Here is a 17,529-nt window from a genome sequence, read left to right on the forward strand (position 1 = left end):
ACATAAGGCACAAAGCCCAACCGTCTATCGTTTACCAAGTTTTGATTAAATCGAAATGTTGGAGGGGGCGGGGGAGGGGGAAACGGCTTTACAAAATGTTTGAGCTCCTGGTTTAGAGGGGCATCAACAATTTATCGACAGGCACCAATGGTCAGTGGCGTAGGAAGGTACTTTTGAGTGTGGGGGGGGGGCTGAAGACTGATGGCCGGCATGGGGGAGGGGGTAAGGGGAGGGGGTAGAATTTGGAATTTTTTGCATTTCCAGGTGGCCTCAGATGCAATTTGGTGCAATATAGCACACTTCAACACCCACTCCATTTTGTAAACTTAATTTTGTATTTTCACCTGGTCTTAGATGCAATTTGGTGCTCCAAATGAGATTTTTTTTTCTCATTTGGAAATGAAAAAGGGGTTTTCTGACTTGCGAACCGGGGGGGGGGCGGAATGATACTTCCGCCCCTCCACATTTTTCACTGGGGGGCTGGCGCCCCCCCCCCAGCCCCCCGGTTCCTACGCCCTTGCCAATGGTTATTGGAGGGCCACAATAGTCGTGCGCTGTTACTTTGAAGTTTTTGTTCAAATGATGTGGTGGGGTGCGAGAACAATTGTCGATCTGAAAGGGGATGGGGTATGCCCCTGAGCCCGCGCCTGGAGACCGAACTGCTGGGGAAGGGTTCACATTCAAATGGAGCCATATAGCCTTAGACAAATGCTCAGGTAATGATAAACCAATACACATTACAAAGTATGTTGAGGTAAAACATTTTCATGAAGTGGTTTCTATGTATTAATTTCTGTGGTGGTTAGGGTAAGTTTTGACCGAACGTAAACTGGCAAACCTGAGTGCATTGACCTCCATGACGTATACTTGTATTCCTTGTTCCCGCGGATTCCGCTGACCAGATTTGAGCATGACGACTTCCGAGTCGAAAAAAATAATATACCAGATAATAAAATCAGCAAAATAGACTAAAATAAGCCTCTTTCTGTCAACAAACTAAATTATCTTCGAAAGCAATCGGACAATTCATTTTAAATAGGCCACTTTTCATCCAAACCACTCATGGCCTATTTTCAGCCTTCTTCGAAAAAGTCGGACAAGACTTATTTTAATAGGACTCTTTTTGTATTTTATGGCCGAAAATAGGTCAATCCGGCAGCCCCGTTGGAAGCGTAATATTTGTACCGTTCAGTTCACGACTTTCGATATATTTCTCCTGATTGTTAAGCGTTTTCCTGGACAAGGGGCTTTATGGAGGGAATGAAGGGGAGAGCGAGCCGAAAACTATATACAACAAGACAGAAAACAAACATCGTGAATAGGCCAAAAAGGCACGTAATTAGGAGGTAGGAAAGTTGTTTTGCAATGTTCCAGTGTCCAGTGGTGGGGAAAAGGAGGGGACGAAGGGGTAAAGGAAGGACCATGAGAGACGGGATCGAGTGTTTAGAGAAGGGGTAATGGGGGGGGTGGTAGGAGAAGAGTGACAAGGGGATTAAAGAAACAGGCGTTGAATCGATCATGTCCAGTGGGAGAGGCTGAGTGATTATATATTAATTTGTTCTCAAATTCCAATATTAACCGAATCAAATCATAAGCTGACTGAGTTGTCCAAGAGTTACCTAAACGGTATATCATACTCGTGGAAATGACTGTAGATGGGAACATTTCCATCAAAAACAAGTTATACCAGCAGCGTATTGTATAATGTAGCATATCTCTCACAATAGGATTGGTTTCATCTCTTTCTCCGATAATATCTGTGAAGCATTAATTGCAATATTGGCTTTCCAAACATAGGTAGAAGGTCCTTTTGCATCCACACCTCAAGCTCTGTGCGTGTAAGTGAAATGTTAGCACGTTAGATGACAAATTATACATATAATTCACGTATTTCGTGACGAAATTCTTCCCCATTTAAGTTTTGAAATCTCTTTACGTTCATTTTGTCCAAGAAAAACGTCCTATTGTTCTAACTCTCAAATATAATTTATCACTATCACCCTCAAATTTACAGTACATGTCCCCACGAGTCAATGTCTTTGCTCATTCAATGCTATTGATTTATACAGTAGGCTACGTGTAAAGGCTTAGTGCATAACGTGCGATAAAATTAATGTGTACTTTAACGGAATACTGACATAAGTTAAAAAGGCCCTTGTATGTAAAATGTATGTCGTAACGTTTGACATGGGCACAAATAAGACCTACAATATGGATTGAACCGTAACAGCGAAGCAATTAATGACTCCAAATATGCCATTCAAGCTGTGACTCAGCTACACATTAGGCCTGGCCCACCGACCAAGTACCAGTGAATGTGGGATAGACTGTGAGAGTGAGAGTGAGTGATTTTTTGGGATATGATGCTAGACCTTCCAAGTTCCATGATCTGAGATGGATATTGAAATAATGGTGGTAGGCCTAGGGCTAAGATTATTCTATACAATACTTAGCCAGGCACCGGCTTAGTATACAGTTGTGAATGGAAAGGTCAAAATATCTTTATTCCACAATGTACTTACTACTATGATATGTTTCTATTCTTTGTAGGTCAAGATGGCATCAGTATCTGCAGATGTACAGTGGAACGTCTCAAAGAGGCACAGTTGCTTCGTTCGCAAGTTTGGAGGAACCACCTTCACCTTGGTATGTTATTTCACAAGGAAATCATATTTTTTCCTGTTGCTCTAAGAGATCTATACTGAAATAATGGTAAATGAAGTAATATCTCACAGTGTGTATACCCAAATATAACTGTCGACTTCAGGAAGTTTTGGGGTTACTTGTGTGTTTGTTGGGGTGTAACATGAAAAGATTATCAACCAGCAAGGCAATTCATCAGAATTACACAACAGTGGATTACAATTGTCAAGAAGGAACAGAAAAGAAAAGCAAAATGTAGTTGTACCTTTGAACTCTGCTTTATTTTTTGCCATCCATGCATGGACAGTTTGATATGTAGAAACAGCAATACAATGTGTGAATTTGCAGGGATGGCTGATTGGATGAAAGTACCATATTCCATATCTGGCTGAAAGTAACCAATAAAGGGGGAGTGTTGGGAAAAGGTGGGGGGGGGGGTGAAGTGAAGAATATCCTTTTTCTTGAGGATGATGGTGGTTAGTGAGTTTAGTCTTCTGCCCAACTTTTTTTCAAAGACCCAATTTAAAATTAATTAGGATTTTAGTTGCATAGGGTCAGTTTCTTAACTCAATCCTGATTTTGGATTGGAATAGTGAACTTCTTTAATGAAATGACTGATATTGAGTTTGTGGGTTGTTCTTCAGACACTCTTACTTTCCTATCATTTCAACTCAGTTTTGTCCTGAGTAACATAGATTTTATCAAGAAGGATTGCTTTAAAGCAGCATTTTGTGTTGGGTCGCTTTTTTCCACCTTTTTAACATGTGCATCGATTTTTTTAGATGTATCAATCATAAAACAGCAAACTAAGATACCATCCAAGTTTCACCCTGCCAAGAGCGTTAATTAGCGAGTAATTAACGATTTATGTCGATAACGAGTAAAAGTGTCCTCGACAAAGTTTTCATATCTCCAAATCCACTAGTTTGAATTCCACCAATCAGTGAATAGTATGTTTATTCATAAGCTATTTGCGTTTGGTCGCCGTTTTCTACTTTTTTGACATGTCCATCGAGTTTTTTACATACATCAAATCACAAAACAGCAAATTAAGATATTAGCCAAGTTTTTCCCTGCCAAAAACGTTAATTGGCGAGTATTCCACATACAAAATTAATCGCATTCAGTTCCCAAACCCACTAGTTTGAATTCAACCAATCAGAGATGCAGGTTTAGTTATGAGCCGTTGCTAAAAATAGATTCAAGACTTTGCGTTGGTACAACCAGGGAGTTGTTATGCAACTCTCTGGTACAACTGCCATATAGACTGTACACAAATCAAGCGTGGTGTTATATTACGTATGTCAATGACGTTCGTAGCGTTTAAATATTCATATTATGGGCGAGGTTTATTGGGTTCCCAACGGAAAATATCTTGGAGAACAACAAAGTTGAAAGTTGCAATTTTTTCGACTTTCATGCCACCATTTGAAGTACAATATAAATAGATAAGCTAGTTATGTATGTCGTTATGGCATAGTGGAGTCAGTGAGGTTGAGAAAAATCATAGAAAAGGATGCAAAATGCTGCTTTTAAAGTAACAGAAAGACAGTGAGTGAATTCAGTGAGAATTTTTTTCCTTTGAAACGTAATATTTTAAAGGAAAGATTTCTGCCTTGTCTGATTACTCTAGTATTATTCAGTGCTGTTTTGAGCCCTGTCAGATGGAATGTTGGTTTTATCTAATTTGTGAGAGTTTTGAAGGACTCGTATTCTCTGTCAAGAAGCCAAAGTTGTTTACCCATTGTTTCCCCGTTTATCTCAAATCAACGTAGGAGCCAAACAATCTGAAAAATAGGCCCACCTACAGAGGTAGTGGACTCATTCACAAGAAGACCGTTGGCGTCATTCCTGCACCCGACAACAAGGGTGTCATGCTTGTGATGAAGAGGAAGAAGGGGCAGAACAGACCTGCCAAGATGTACAACAAGGTGACATTCAAGAAGGGCTGGAGATCCAACTTGAAGGGAATTGCCAACTCTGTCAACGGGTACAGGAGTGATCTCAAAATGGTGAGCAAACGGACAGTTCTATGAAGATGGGGGAAAAGATGAACCTGTACACTTGAGCTCTTAAATTGATTGAGATGTTAAATCACCAATAAAGCAGGCCTCGACAAATACGGTCGCCAACTCGCCATTGGCTAGTAGAGTTTTGGCTTCAGCAAATAGAATAATGCAGTACGCTCGACATTTTGGCAAAGTTACTCGTGGGCAGTTCAAACCCTGAGACCATCTCTACAAACAATTCACAGAATGACAAAAGCAATACCTTGGCAAACTTTAAGCAAGTTAAAGTTACATGTGTGATTTTTGTCAATGGCCAATCTCAATGAGAATTAACTGTGTAAATGGTTGATTATCCGCAGGTGCATTATGTATGGAAATTTTTCATGTGTGGAGGTTGTTTACACACTTCACAGAGCATTTATAAAGATACAGCAAAAACTTGAAATCTAGTATAACAATTTATTGCAGGGAACGGTTTGAGCTTAAGAAGTGCGTGATGTGTTTTAAAGGCGTTCATAAATATGTAGTGTTCATATATTAATTTCTCAACCAATTTTAAAGGTTATTGAACAACGATATCATGAGGGCTTGGTTAAGGCAAGCCCTACACTAGCGGCCCGAGTATTTCAAGTGTTCATCACTTTAAGTTTAAATTGTATATTGCACAGGGCCACAGGAATATAATTTTCCAATGTGCAATTTCAAAGCACCATGTATCTGCCTAAGTGCCTCACCTAGGTTTACAGAAAGTATTGATGTTATAGATCTGTACTATGGAGACTTGAACAGCAATCAAAGTGGCGAGTGAATTTTGCATACTTAGAGAGTTGATGTTTTGTCGAGGCCTGCCAATTAGTATGAAAAAAAAAGATTGTTCCATTTTGCAATAACTGCATCATGTTTTGGATGTTCATACAAATGCAAGGGTAAATTTTATAAATATCCTAGGACAGAAGCTAATGGTACTGGTTTTTTTTTTTTAATGGTTTCCTTGAATCATTTACTCTGTTTCACTTATTTAAAAGAGGTTGGTATGTCGTTACCAAGTCTCATGGGCTTAGAATTGGAAGGGATGGGGTCAGGTTGGATGGAACTTTCTGCCCCTCACTTCCTCAACTAGGGATGCATTTTCACAGCTCAGGGTTAGCTCATTCAGCTGGATCCTTTGAATTAGCAAAAGGAATACCTGTCAATCCAATGATCTACTTTCCATCTCATATACCTAATAATATATATAATTCTTTTCCTAAATATTTCAACACTGAAATTTGTGCAGTTAAGATGAGATTTGGAAAAAACATAGTAGACATTTTCAATGTGTGGGCCATCGTAGCGTCTACAAAACAGTTGTAATGGGGGAAGTGCAGGAAGGTTGTGTCAAGGCATGTCAGAAAGAGTAGAAGAATTTACAAAGGCATAGGAACCAGTGGACTTAAAAGGTTTAACAATTTGGCTCCTTCCTTACAAATTTGCTAAAATGGCACGAGAACAAATGCTGACAATTTCTTTTTGATTTTTTTTACAGGCTGCTCTAAGACGTGCAAGTGCCATCCACATGAGTCAGAAGAGGTCCAGCATCGTCAAGAAGAAGCGAACTCCACGACCCAAGACCACATAGACCAGTTGAGGTGTCATTAGACACAGTTTGAGCATTTCATGCTGAATAAATGACATAAAAGTTAACAATTTTGTGTTTTCTTCTTTTCATTACTTTTCTTTTGTATTGTTGGTACTTGATGTCCATTACTTCTTTTATCATTTGGAAAAGTTGGCTTCTTATGTCATGGAAATTTTCAAATATAAGTTAATTTCCTAGCATGTTGGAAATTGGACATTTTCATCCCACATTTAATTCCATGGGGTGTGATCTAGACATCTTTTTATATAATAAACCCAAGATACACTCTCCTGGATATATTGGCCAAATGAACACTCATTCAAAATTTGTAAGTAGTATACAAGCTTTTATTTGTAACATTCTGATTACCTGATTCTGTAGAAGGAATCAATGAAAACATGTACACCTGTATACAACATATCTCTTCAACTGTCCTTAACACATTATGATATGCAGTTAACCCAACTTAAAAGTTCCACATGCATAACATGAAACATAATTCTTGTTACCTCCTTATCAAGTAACACATCACTATAATAGGATTCTGTTCTCACTTCTATCAAGCTTATGATACATCATTGGATTTTGCCTCAAATCTAAATGTACACGTCAAAGATAAAGGTAACAATTACTCATTTTCCACTGATATCAGCAGCCTTGGCTTAGAAGGGACATTCCAATGATATAATTCTACTACTGAAAACCACTTTCGGATCATGGTCTTACTAGCATACAATTGAAATGTCTGTGGCAGATAATTGTGACACTTAAAATATTGCACAATATTAGTTGAAAACTCCATCTAGTTGATTTATCCCTGAAAACCTGATACACTAGGATTAATTGTGAAGGTTCTCTGTACTTAAAATTCTCATCGCAATGCAACTGATTTGTAAGAAAAATTTTATTTTCCTCTGTCAATAAGTGAGTTAGATATTATACAGAATAGCAAAATGCGTTTTAACTGAACAGCCGTGATGACATCATTCACCTGCTGATGCCAGATCCCTTCACAAGATACTATCAAATTTGCAAAAAACCAGAATGCAAAAATGCATTGTGGTTTGGATGATGTAACATGAGCAATTTTCTTCATGAATCTGACCTAATGTATAGTGAGGGTGTACATGATTACAAGGGTGTCACAATTTGACCTCTGATGACCCCAAATGACCTTTGACCTCCACCAAAAACAACAGGCTTCTTGTACTCAAGAAGTTATTTCTTCACACTCAATATGAAATTTGTCTAACCTTCCCTTCTTGAGATATCGTGTTTACAAGCTGGGCCTCACAAACGCACACACACAAACATACGCCATAATGGATGCATAGGTTACAATTATCATCGAAACCAAAAATCATATCTTCGCCATCCAAATGCTATGAGGATGTGGTTTTGAGATATACATGCAGATAAGTTCTAGCAGTTTCATTAAAGCAATCAACTTCAGCCAGATGAATATCCCTTTAAATGGTTACAGTAGCTCCCACAAATACTCTTGGCATGAAAAACACAAAATATAATGTTAGCATCCCGGTGAAATTTTCTTTCAAAAACTTATCTATTGTTTTCGAGATATGGTCATCTGGGATATCCTTGCACTAAAAGTAAACTTAAAGTAAACAAGTGTGATGTCATACTCCAATAAAAAGGGTTTTATTTCTCTTCATACTTCAAACTAAATTGTCTACCTCAAATAGTTTGTGAGGATTGTTGAAGCTTCACAAGCCTTGTAAAAGATAGTACCATATCCATACAAGTTAACAAGAATAGCGTGAAATATAATACATTTAAGTTTCTATGACATTACACTGCTTCCTCAAAGTTACCCCACCTCCCAGTATCAGTAAGGGAAACTTGGTTCAGTTGGGGTGGGGTTTCCTGCAAAGAAATAGAACACTGCTAAGGGTGTAGTAGCCTTATTAAACCTCGCACAAAATTCAAATCAATTGTAAGCACAATCTGAATCTTGCGCTGCTAGCTAATTATAGACCGAAATTAGAGTCTAAAAAAAACCTTTCACTTTTTTACTGGGGTAAGACTGTTAGACCCCCTGCATGGGAGTCAGCCTCAGCAACCCCAGGGAGACCACTCTTCTTTATAAAAACCCATTCATTCACCTCTGGCCCTTCCATGAAGGTTCATGCTCCCCACAGGTCCCCACATTAAAATTTATCAGGGATATGTAAAATTTGTCCCACCTTCCCAACCCATGATACCCTGTGCACGCAAGTCACTTCTAATCCGGGCAGCTGCAACCTCCAAAGATGCATCATTCCTTCAAAGGAGCAGACTCTGCACGGTGAACAAAACATCTTTCCTCTTCCTGGGTGATGTCTTTGGAGATGTTATCCTTCACGAGTCTCTTTGCAAGCAATTCATCTTTTTGTAGTTCTATTGGCAACAGCTTATAAGTTGACATTAACGGGTTACAAGTTCGCAGAGCATCCAAGATTGGATCTAGACGCCAGTCTTTTCTCAGCAGGCAATTATCCAAAGAGAATGGCCCTTCCTGAATTTTTCGCACCTTGATCGACACGGCGTTCGTTTTCAAAAACAGGCCCACATCGTTTATCACCTTCCGAAGGTACTGGGCGCTCTCCCTCAGACAATGGACCTCTGCAACAGAAAACAAAATTCAAAGCTGCTTTTGGCTGGTTCAATCTTCACTCCATTGCAGATGGTACTGTTATAAAGAATACCATGAAACCATACTGTCCTTGAATTTCACAATTTCTGCCACTTCGAGCTAAATCTACAGGCTAAAAATCAAAGTTTTCACTGGCAGATTCCTGATTTACAACACACATCAGTTATTGCAAAAGGCTTTTGAGAGCAGCCCAATAATATTTACTGATAATAAGCAGTAACACAGGGCTAATGTTAGGTATGGAAATCATGCCGATTCTTTGACTGATGATTGTTATTATCAATGTACTGTGTGTTTAGTTTCCTATTGTCTACTGGCAGGAAATTGTCAGTGCCTTTTGTTTTCTACTGGCAAATGGCCAAATTCACTGGTATTTAAGCCTTTAAATGGCCCAAACTTGGAGGCCTGATCTACATTAAAACATGACATCTTGTATCTGGGCAACGACATTTTAAGAAGCGAAAGGAACCGTTCATTATGTTACTCATCAAAATTCATTTGGTGAAAAACCTAGGAAGTTGCCTCAGTTTTGAACCAATGCAATCATATTTGGAGTAATACTCGGTTAGGACAGTCCATAAACTGAACATTAGACAAGTGCATAAAATCAAGGCTTGACCAAAAAAATTTTTTTTTTTTTTACTACATTAAATTTGTGGGGCAAACGTAGCTTTCTAAACTGGATTATGTGTTATATTAATAACTGACTTGTTAAATGGTGGCAGTTGAAACGGCTGTAAGGTCCTGTATCACTTAGCTCAATTGAATGGGTATCCATTATGAAAGAATATTATTGGACTTTGTTCAAAGATGAACAAAATCCCTTGCTGAAGCAAAAGGTTTAATCTAACATATAGTTAGTCCAATAGACCGGCAGCCCAGTGCACTTTGATCAAACGAACGAGGTACCAATATCTGAGTATTGGAACATTTGTGGAAAAACCCAGTATATCCAAAAGTGGATGTCTGCCATGGTCGTTCTGCTGCATGTGGCCCCTGGGGCCGGTTAAAGGGGGCCCAAAAATGCATCTGATCAAACGAACGAGGTACCACTTGAAACCAATGTCAACTTAATGCATGAATGCCACATAGTACTGAATGGCCCATGCCAGACAAATTTTCTGCTGCAAAGGGCCCGCCAGACGCACAAGAAGGGCCCCTAAAAAAATGCATCTGATCAAACGAACGAGGTACCACTTGAAACCAATGTCAACTTAATGCATGAATGCCACAAAGTACTGAATGGCCTATGCCAGACAAATTTTCTACTGCTAAGGGCCCGCCAGACGCCCCCAAATATGGCCCAAAATGCCCATTATCGTAGCATTGACCCAGATTAAATATGCAAGGTACCACTCAAAACCGGTTATGAACCACACAAAAACAATATTAAATGCAAAGGTACTTTCCACAGAGTAAAGAACTGCCAATGCAAGACAAATTTTCTTCTGCATAGGTCCCACCAGATAGAAAGAATAGGTGGCCCAATGTGGCCCTATATATGGGTCTAAAGAATTGGATATATGTGCCTTGTAACATGACATTTCAAGCTCAGGATTATATTGTTTCCAGCATAAATTGGAGTTACTGTACACAAAACCAGTGTTTTATCTTATTTAGCTATTCGCTGCTCTAAGCAAAATAAAGATAACACTTTCACCTAAGCCTCTAAATATTTTGGGATTTGCTGGCCTGTGCAAAAATTACAGTTCCCCACATTATAATTCTAACACTCTGAGGAAGAGTCTTGCCTGGCTTGGATCCACAGAACTACCGTTGGAAGAGCAAGAATGGGTGCTACAGCCCTGACTGGTTTGAGGGACCGGCTCTCCCAGATCATCTGTTCCAAGAGGGGGAACTGAGCGAAGATCTTCAAAGTATAGCCGACCAGACGTGGCTTCCGAGTTTGATGCCGATGATTCAAGTACTGAACCATCTTGGAGTGATGACTCCGACAATGAAACATAGATTTGAGCTTCCATTGTCTTTTTAGAATCAAGTTCATGGGAATACTTAATTTTCATAAACTTACTAATGATTCTTTTGAGATCTGTCTGAATGGTAAATGCAGTATCTTTTTACAATGCACACACTCCAGTGTTTAATCACTGTCAAGAGACATTAATTCGCAGCTTATACTTCGAACCTAACATGTGTCATGTTCAGAGTAATCACATAGTGATCTTTTGTTACTATCTTTGCCAATTATGATTTTAGTACATTTTAAACTAGCAAGATGACTTTCTTGAAAGGTAAAAGATTCCTTCATAGATGAAAACAAAAACCCTCATCTAGCATTCATATTTCTGAAAAATGGATGCCACATCTATTTGTTGGACTTGTTACAAGCTATTCGAATTGAATAAGTGTAATGATGGAAGTTCTAAAAGACCAAGATGGAGTAATATAGGCCAATTACTCATTTTATATTTTGTATCAAGGAATGGAGTCATACGTGGTGATATCAGTATTTGTTTGTTCAATCTTAGCATTTTAAGTCCTTTAAAGAGTATACCTAGCATAAAGGTCCATATAAATTTCTATGCTTCAATTATGTATCTTTTAAAAACCATATTGGACAGTTTCAACCCAAACCTTTATCGTTAAGTACACGTTATAAAGCATTTTCACCATTGTTTGATAATTGTTTCTTTGTCTGAGCTTAAGAAACAAAACAATCTCTTTTGTTCGACTACATGTATGTCTTAAAATGACACTTAAGCGTTCTTTCTCAAGATTTTAAACTTTGTAGATTTACCATGCTAACGTAAACACAGTGTTTTAAGATACAAAATGATTTTGGGTTTCTTATTTACAATACATAAACTGATTTTAATCTGCTCCAGTGTTTCCAGCGAAACAAAGTAACTGCCAAGTTAAACACTGCTCACGATACAAAGTACTGACTGGATAAAAGGAAAAAGAATGGGTAAAAGGAAAAAGAATGGATTTGAGAATGCATTATAACTGTCAGGATCTCCCTCAAAGACTGAGTTCGCGTCATTTTTGTTTTGCTCAATGAAATGTTCAGTAATTGATACACCTACTAGTATACTAATCTCATTATACCATTGGCCTATGTAGCGGGAAGGAATTTGAATAATTCAGGATGTTCTTGATTGTTATAGATTGGTTTCTTGTGGTATCTTAACTATTTAAACTGCATAATTTTTTTTACATGTGGTGAGCACTTTGCAGAAGAAAATTTGTATTGTATTGGCATTTCTTTACTCTGTGGAATGCTACAAATGTCATGTCACAAGGCACATATAGTCTGCATCGATATACAATTCATTAGGCCTACATAGGGCCGCATTGGGCCACCTATACTTTCTATCTGGTGGAACCTATGCAGAAGAAAATTTGTCTTGCATTGGCAGTTCTTTACTCTGTGGAAAGTACCTTTGCATTTAATATTGGTTTTGTGTGGTACCAACTATGATTGATCATGGCCCATTTGGGGGCCCCTTTTTAGTGTGTCTGTTAGCCCATTTGTAGCAGAAAATTTGTCTGGCATGATGATTTCCATAGTCTGTAAGATCAACCCGAACATTCCAAACCGGTTTTGAGTGGTACATTGCATATTTAATCTGGGTCAATGCTACGCTAACGGGCATTTTGGGCCATATTTGGGGGCGTCTGGCGGGCCCTTAGCAGCAGAAAATTTGTCTGGCATGGGCCATTCAGTACTTTGTGGCATTCATGCATTAAGTTGACATTGGTTTCAAGTGGTACCTCGTTCGTTTGATCAAATGCATTTTTATGGGCCCTTTTGGGGCGTCTGGCGGGCCCTTTGTAGCAGAAAATTTGTCTGGCATGATGATTTCCATAGTCTGTAAGATCAACCTGAACATTCCAAACCGGTTTTGAGTGGTACATTGCATATTTAATCTGGGTCAATGCTACGCTAATGGGCATTTGGGCCATATTTGGGGGCGTCTGGCGGGCCCTTAGCAGCAGAAAATTTGTCTGGCATAGGCCATTCAGTACTTTGTGGCATTCATGCATTAAGTTGACATTGGTTTCAAGTGGTACCTCGTTCGTTTGATCAGATGCATTTTTTTAGGGGCCCTTCTTGTGCGTCTGGCAGGCCCTTTGCAGCAGAAAATTTGTCTGGCATGGGCCATTCAGTACTATGTGGCATTCATGCATTAAGTTGACATTGGTTTCAAGTGGTACCTCGTTCGTTTGATCAGATGCATTTTTGGGCCCCCTTTAACCGGCCCCAGGGGCCACATGCAGCAGAGCGACCACGGCAGACATCCACTTTTGGATATACTGGGTTTTTCCACAAATGTTCCAATACTCAGATATTGGTACCTCGTTCGTTTGATCAAAGTGCACTGGGCTGCCAGTCTACAATGGGCAGTTTAACTTAAGTGCACAACTTCCACACTGAAGAAGGTAAATGATAAATGGTTTGATACATGCTCATACACCCAGAGAGAGCTAAAAATTGTAACCAACAAACTCAAGAATTTCAAACCTGATTCTAGCTGTGCCATATGAGAGTTTGAAGTTTTAAAAGAAGGAGAAAGTGTCCTCCTAACATACTTACCGATTTCAAAATCAGGAGGTTCAAATTTGGAACACCGCAAATCCAATAACAGGCAAGGAATATCACCCGAAGGTTGTAAAAGATTTCTCGATGCAAGTTCATAGGCCTCTTGACTTTGTATATTGACTCCGGAATGCCTGGTTAAAAAAAGGAAAAGAAAAGTAAAGAGAGTGTTGCAGAAGGAATTGGTCGAAAGAGGAACGAAGGTAAACTGTAGGCACAACACTCCCCTCCCCAATGAATCTATTACTTGTGCTTGGAGGTTTTCAAACAAATGTACTGAGCAGATTTCAAGGATAAATCAACAAGAAGATTATAATTGGAAAGTAAAGCTTTTGAAGAACACCTCTGCTGTGATGCTTCAATAATAGAAATACTGTAGTTTACGTTCCATCAATCATTACTCTAGTTGGGGACATTGATGCTGAGATGAAATTTTCGACCATTTAAGTGTGCAAGATTTTTATATGTTACTGCATTTACAATGAAAGTTTATCGTTACAAAACATTGTGAACTTGCCATGAATTTTGTATACTTTGAACACTTTTTACCATCTTACTTGCTTTGGAGAGATTTTCACACTATCTGACTCTTCTAGCTTTTTAAGACATAACTAAGATAGCGTAATGTGGGAGTTTCTTGCTTGGCTGAGTCGTATCAAACATATCCATACTTTTATCAAGTCTTTATGTAAAGCTACCTTTCCTACCATAACGAGTTCCATTAAGACAACTGGGCAACAAATCTACAACAGTGAGAATTGAATCAAAATATAGCAACATGTTGCAGTGCCTAATTAACCTGCAAAATCTTCTCACAAAACCTCAATACATCTGGGTGTCATTTCAGTCCAGACTGGTCAACAACTTTGTCTAAATGGCTTGTTCTGCCTGGAATCATTTCAACTTTTTACCCTTTGATGTTATCTAGCCCTGAAATATAAAGCAGATACTTTCTTTTCAAAGCATGTCATCTGATATCACTTTAAAAAGAGATATGATAAGATTCTCATCGAATAGTTTTCCAAACATGATTCTTTCCGATAGACTATGAACCTTGATTTAGCCAAACAAAGTACCACAGAGAAAACATGGAACAGATCAGAAATACTAACCTGATGATATCCTTCTGTGACATTCGTAACAAACCAGATAGTACCTTCTCAATCTTTGGCTGGGTCACGTGACCTGGAGATGTTATGTAGAGCAAATGCAGAAAACTGTGTAAAAAAGTATTCTTTGACTTTTCAGTATATAGTCTTTAGTTAAACAAATCAATCCAAAGAAAAGGTAAAGCCAATTGGCTGATTGATTCCTTGCCACATTTTCTGTTTAGAACATTCAGCAGTAAGACTGCAAACAAGATTTTTTGCATGGTTGACCATTAATGCTGACGTCAACTTGATCAGCAATGGTCTTGCACTGATGCAGACCTAACCTGTCAAGTGTAAAGTTCATAGAAGCTTTATTTTTGTGGTTATCTTGTTCCCAAGGTTTTTATTCTTTGGTCTATGTTGATCTCAAAATGACCTTTGACCTCCACCAATTTCGATAGGGTTCTTTCACTCACCAAGGTGGATCTACATAGCAAGTATGAACTCATTGAAGCTTCACTTTGTGAGTTATTGTGTTTACAAGTTCACAGAATTTGACCTCTGTTGGCGTCAACCTGTCACCAGGATGCTGATCTCGATTCGTGTGCTGGGGTCTTGACTGGCCGATTCAAGTCCTTCAGAACCGACTCCGATTTCTGGTTTTGCAAAAATGGACATCACTCCGTTTGACATTAATGGAAGGTACAGAAACAAGTGAGAAACTCACCGTATGTTGACTTCTCAACAATCGTGCCCTCTATATCATGGGAAAATGTAGCAAAGCCAAGTCTCCCATGGATGATATACTGGCTCGGCAGTCTAGCTTGCTTGTAAAAATCTACTCTCTCCACTCCTTCTTGCAATGCTAGAGCTGAAAGTATCGAGAAATTGACCAGAAAATATGATCTTTTGTCAAATATAACCATAGCTGAATTAAAATGCTTAAAATAAAACTGAAACTGGTAACCATAATTTTTAAGGAAAGAAAATTAAGTTTCTGTTCTCAGTGAAAGGATGACTTTAGACAACACATGCTGCTTTCAATGTAAAATATTTTACACTGCATAAGGCTACTCTACCATGCATATATGAGCTCCTTAGATGTTCAGAGTCCCACGTTTTGCCTCTGATGACCCCAAATGACCCTTGACCTCCACCCAAAACATTAGGGTTCTTGTACTACTTATGGGAAAGCCACATGCCAAATATGAGAACTGCACATGGTTACCCACCTTGAGATGTTGTGCCAACAAGCTAGGGCACCACATACACACACAGATACACACAGGCTAGCTTGACTGCAAAGGCTACTTGCCTGCCTATGGCAAGTAACCAAGAAAAAAAAAAAAAAGAATAAAAAATCAGTATTGAATTGTTTAAGCACATCTCTCATTTATTAGGTTCTTCAGGTAGCATCAAACGTTGGGTTACTGTCTATTAAATTACTAGTAGGCCCTTGGGTCATTTGTGGTCAAATTGAAGAGATTGATATATTTTGTCACTAAATGCTTACCCATCACACCTGACGACTTTAGGTCATGTCCTTCCGAGAGAAGACGAAGCCTCAGACTCTTGTATTTTCTCCCTTTTACGAGAGGATGACCAGCCAGGCTTGGAACTGATAAAGCTGTTAATGCATTGGGGTTGTGATCCAACCTTGCTTCATCTGGAACAATCTTTACCACAGATTCTGGATATGGGTCTGGAAGTTCATTCAGATCTACAAAACAAGAAAATGCCAACAATAAAGTAATATACAGGTATTACCGATTAATTCATTACTTGTAATCATGGTCATATCTTTGTTAACCAATATCCCTCATGTGGGAGTCCTAAGTTGTCAACATTTTCTTAGTGATTATGCCGTTAACTCCACATTAGCTGATGGTCTTAGTCCTATTATGCATTTAATAGTAAGTAATAATTATTTCTCTTTTAATAGTAAATGCTATCTCCAAATCAGAGGTACTGCTTTGTGCTTTAAATAGCACCTTGCTATGCCAACATATTTATGCACAAATTGGAATAGGAAATGCTATCCACTTCTCCATTTGCCCCGCAACATTATTACAGATACATTGGGGATATATTTTTTGTCTGGCTGGTCACATGGTGAAGAATTGCTCAATTCTTTCTTTTTACATTACAATTTACACTTTAACAGTTTCCCCCACATTGTCTTAAGCATTCTACTGTTTACAGACAATGACTTAAGACTTAAATGCATTTGCTCTGACCCACTTGATTATGAACATCAGGTATCTATTTTAACTGGTTATTTCTTGAATGTCGTTTACTCCCTTCACATAACTAGACAGGGTATTTCCAGGACCGACAAATTCAACTGTGAGGTTTCAATCTGTGACTATTTTACAACTCCCTCAACAAATCCTATAGAGCACTTTCAAAGTATCATTAACAAACAGGATTTTGCTTCAGTCAAAGATGATCAGTCTGTACGAGAATCTTTCAACTTATGGTACCCCTCATGTTAGCTTTTCGTCAAACCCCTAACCGTATTTATATATATTTTATAGTAGGGAGATGAAAGATATTTAGAGCACAGACCATCGGATTTCGAAGTCCATTTTGTAGTCTCTAACTAGGCTTAAACTTACTATACACTGTACTCTGTAGACTAGCCTAACGCTTAAGTTACTCCGTATGCAATAGGCTAGCGAAAAGGCCCATACCTCGAAGCAATGCGTGTTTTACTCTCGACGCCACCTGTCCGGGAAGAACATCTGCAGGTTTGTAAACGGCAAAATGTCCGTTCAATCTGTCGAATACCTCTGTCCTTAGAATGTTTTTCACACCTTTGCTCACGATAGCCATGTTTTTCACCATTGTACAGCAATTCGTTGCGAGCACAGAACTAGGTTAGACCTAAATGCATTTCTGTGGCTGCCTGCAAAACTCCACAACTAATGAACGCGGTAGCACGTAACTATAAA

At 38.7% G+C, this 17,529-nt stretch overlaps 2 protein-coding genes across 2 annotated transcripts; one reads left to right on the plus strand and one right to left on the minus strand.

Moving 5' to 3' along the window:
- The first annotated feature begins 1,775 nt into the window (after nucleotides 1–1,775).
- On the plus strand, nucleotides 1,776–6,338 carry LOC139963584 (large ribosomal subunit protein eL28-like). Its single transcript, XM_071964465.1, has 4 exons — nucleotides 1,776–1,838; nucleotides 2,551–2,646; nucleotides 4,419–4,655; nucleotides 6,178–6,338. The coding sequence occupies exons 2-4, from the start codon at nucleotides 2,557–2,559 to the stop codon at nucleotides 6,268–6,270; spliced, it is 420 nt and encodes a 139-aa protein (XP_071820566.1). The 5' UTR covers nucleotides 1,776–1,838; nucleotides 2,551–2,556; the 3' UTR covers nucleotides 6,271–6,338.
- Nucleotides 6,339–7,597: 1,259 nt separating this feature from the next.
- Nucleotides 7,598–17,513, minus strand: LOC139963583 (pseudouridylate synthase TRUB2, mitochondrial-like). Its single transcript, XM_071964464.1, has 6 exons — nucleotides 17,269–17,513; nucleotides 16,089–16,295; nucleotides 15,303–15,446; nucleotides 14,597–14,669; nucleotides 13,482–13,618; nucleotides 7,598–8,892 (listed from the first exon to the last, which is right to left on the minus strand). Exons 1-6 carry the CDS (start codon nucleotides 17,420–17,422, stop codon nucleotides 8,546–8,548), a joined length of 1,062 nt encoding a protein of 353 aa, XP_071820565.1. The 5' UTR covers nucleotides 17,423–17,513; the 3' UTR covers nucleotides 7,598–8,545.
- Between the last annotated feature and the right edge of the window lie 16 nt (nucleotides 17,514–17,529).

Source organism: Apostichopus japonicus, chromosome 22, assembly GCF_037975245.1.
Source record: "Apostichopus japonicus isolate 1M-3 chromosome 22, ASM3797524v1, whole genome shotgun sequence".
Taxonomy (NCBI): Eukaryota; Metazoa; Echinodermata; class Holothuroidea; order Aspidochirotida; family Stichopodidae; genus Apostichopus; species Apostichopus japonicus.

Excerpts from the sequence above, each read along its gene's own strand:
- LOC139963583 (XM_071964464.1), bottom strand. The coding sequence starts at position 17,422 with ATGGTGAAAAACATGGCTATCGTGAGCAAAGGTGTGAAAAACATTCTA. Across the intron at positions 16,296-17,268 it reads AAAACACGCATTGCTTCGAG|ATCTGAATGAACTTCCAGAC; the intron begins GTATGGGCCTTT and ends CTTGTTTTGTAG. Across the intron at positions 8,893-13,481 it reads ACCTCCTGATTTTGAAATCG|AGGTCCATTGTCTGAGGGAG; the intron begins GTAAGTATGTTA and ends TTTCTGTTGCAG.
- LOC139963584 (XM_071964465.1), top strand. The coding sequence starts at position 2,557 with ATGGCATCAGTATCTGCAGATGTACAGTGGAACGTCTCAAAGAGGCAC. Across the intron at positions 2,647-4,418 it reads GAGGAACCACCTTCACCTTG|GAGCCAAACAATCTGAAAAA; the intron begins GTATGTTATTTC and ends AAATCAACGTAG. Across the intron at positions 4,656-6,177 it reads ACAGGAGTGATCTCAAAATG|GCTGCTCTAAGACGTGCAAG; the intron begins GTGAGCAAACGG and ends TTTTTTTTACAG.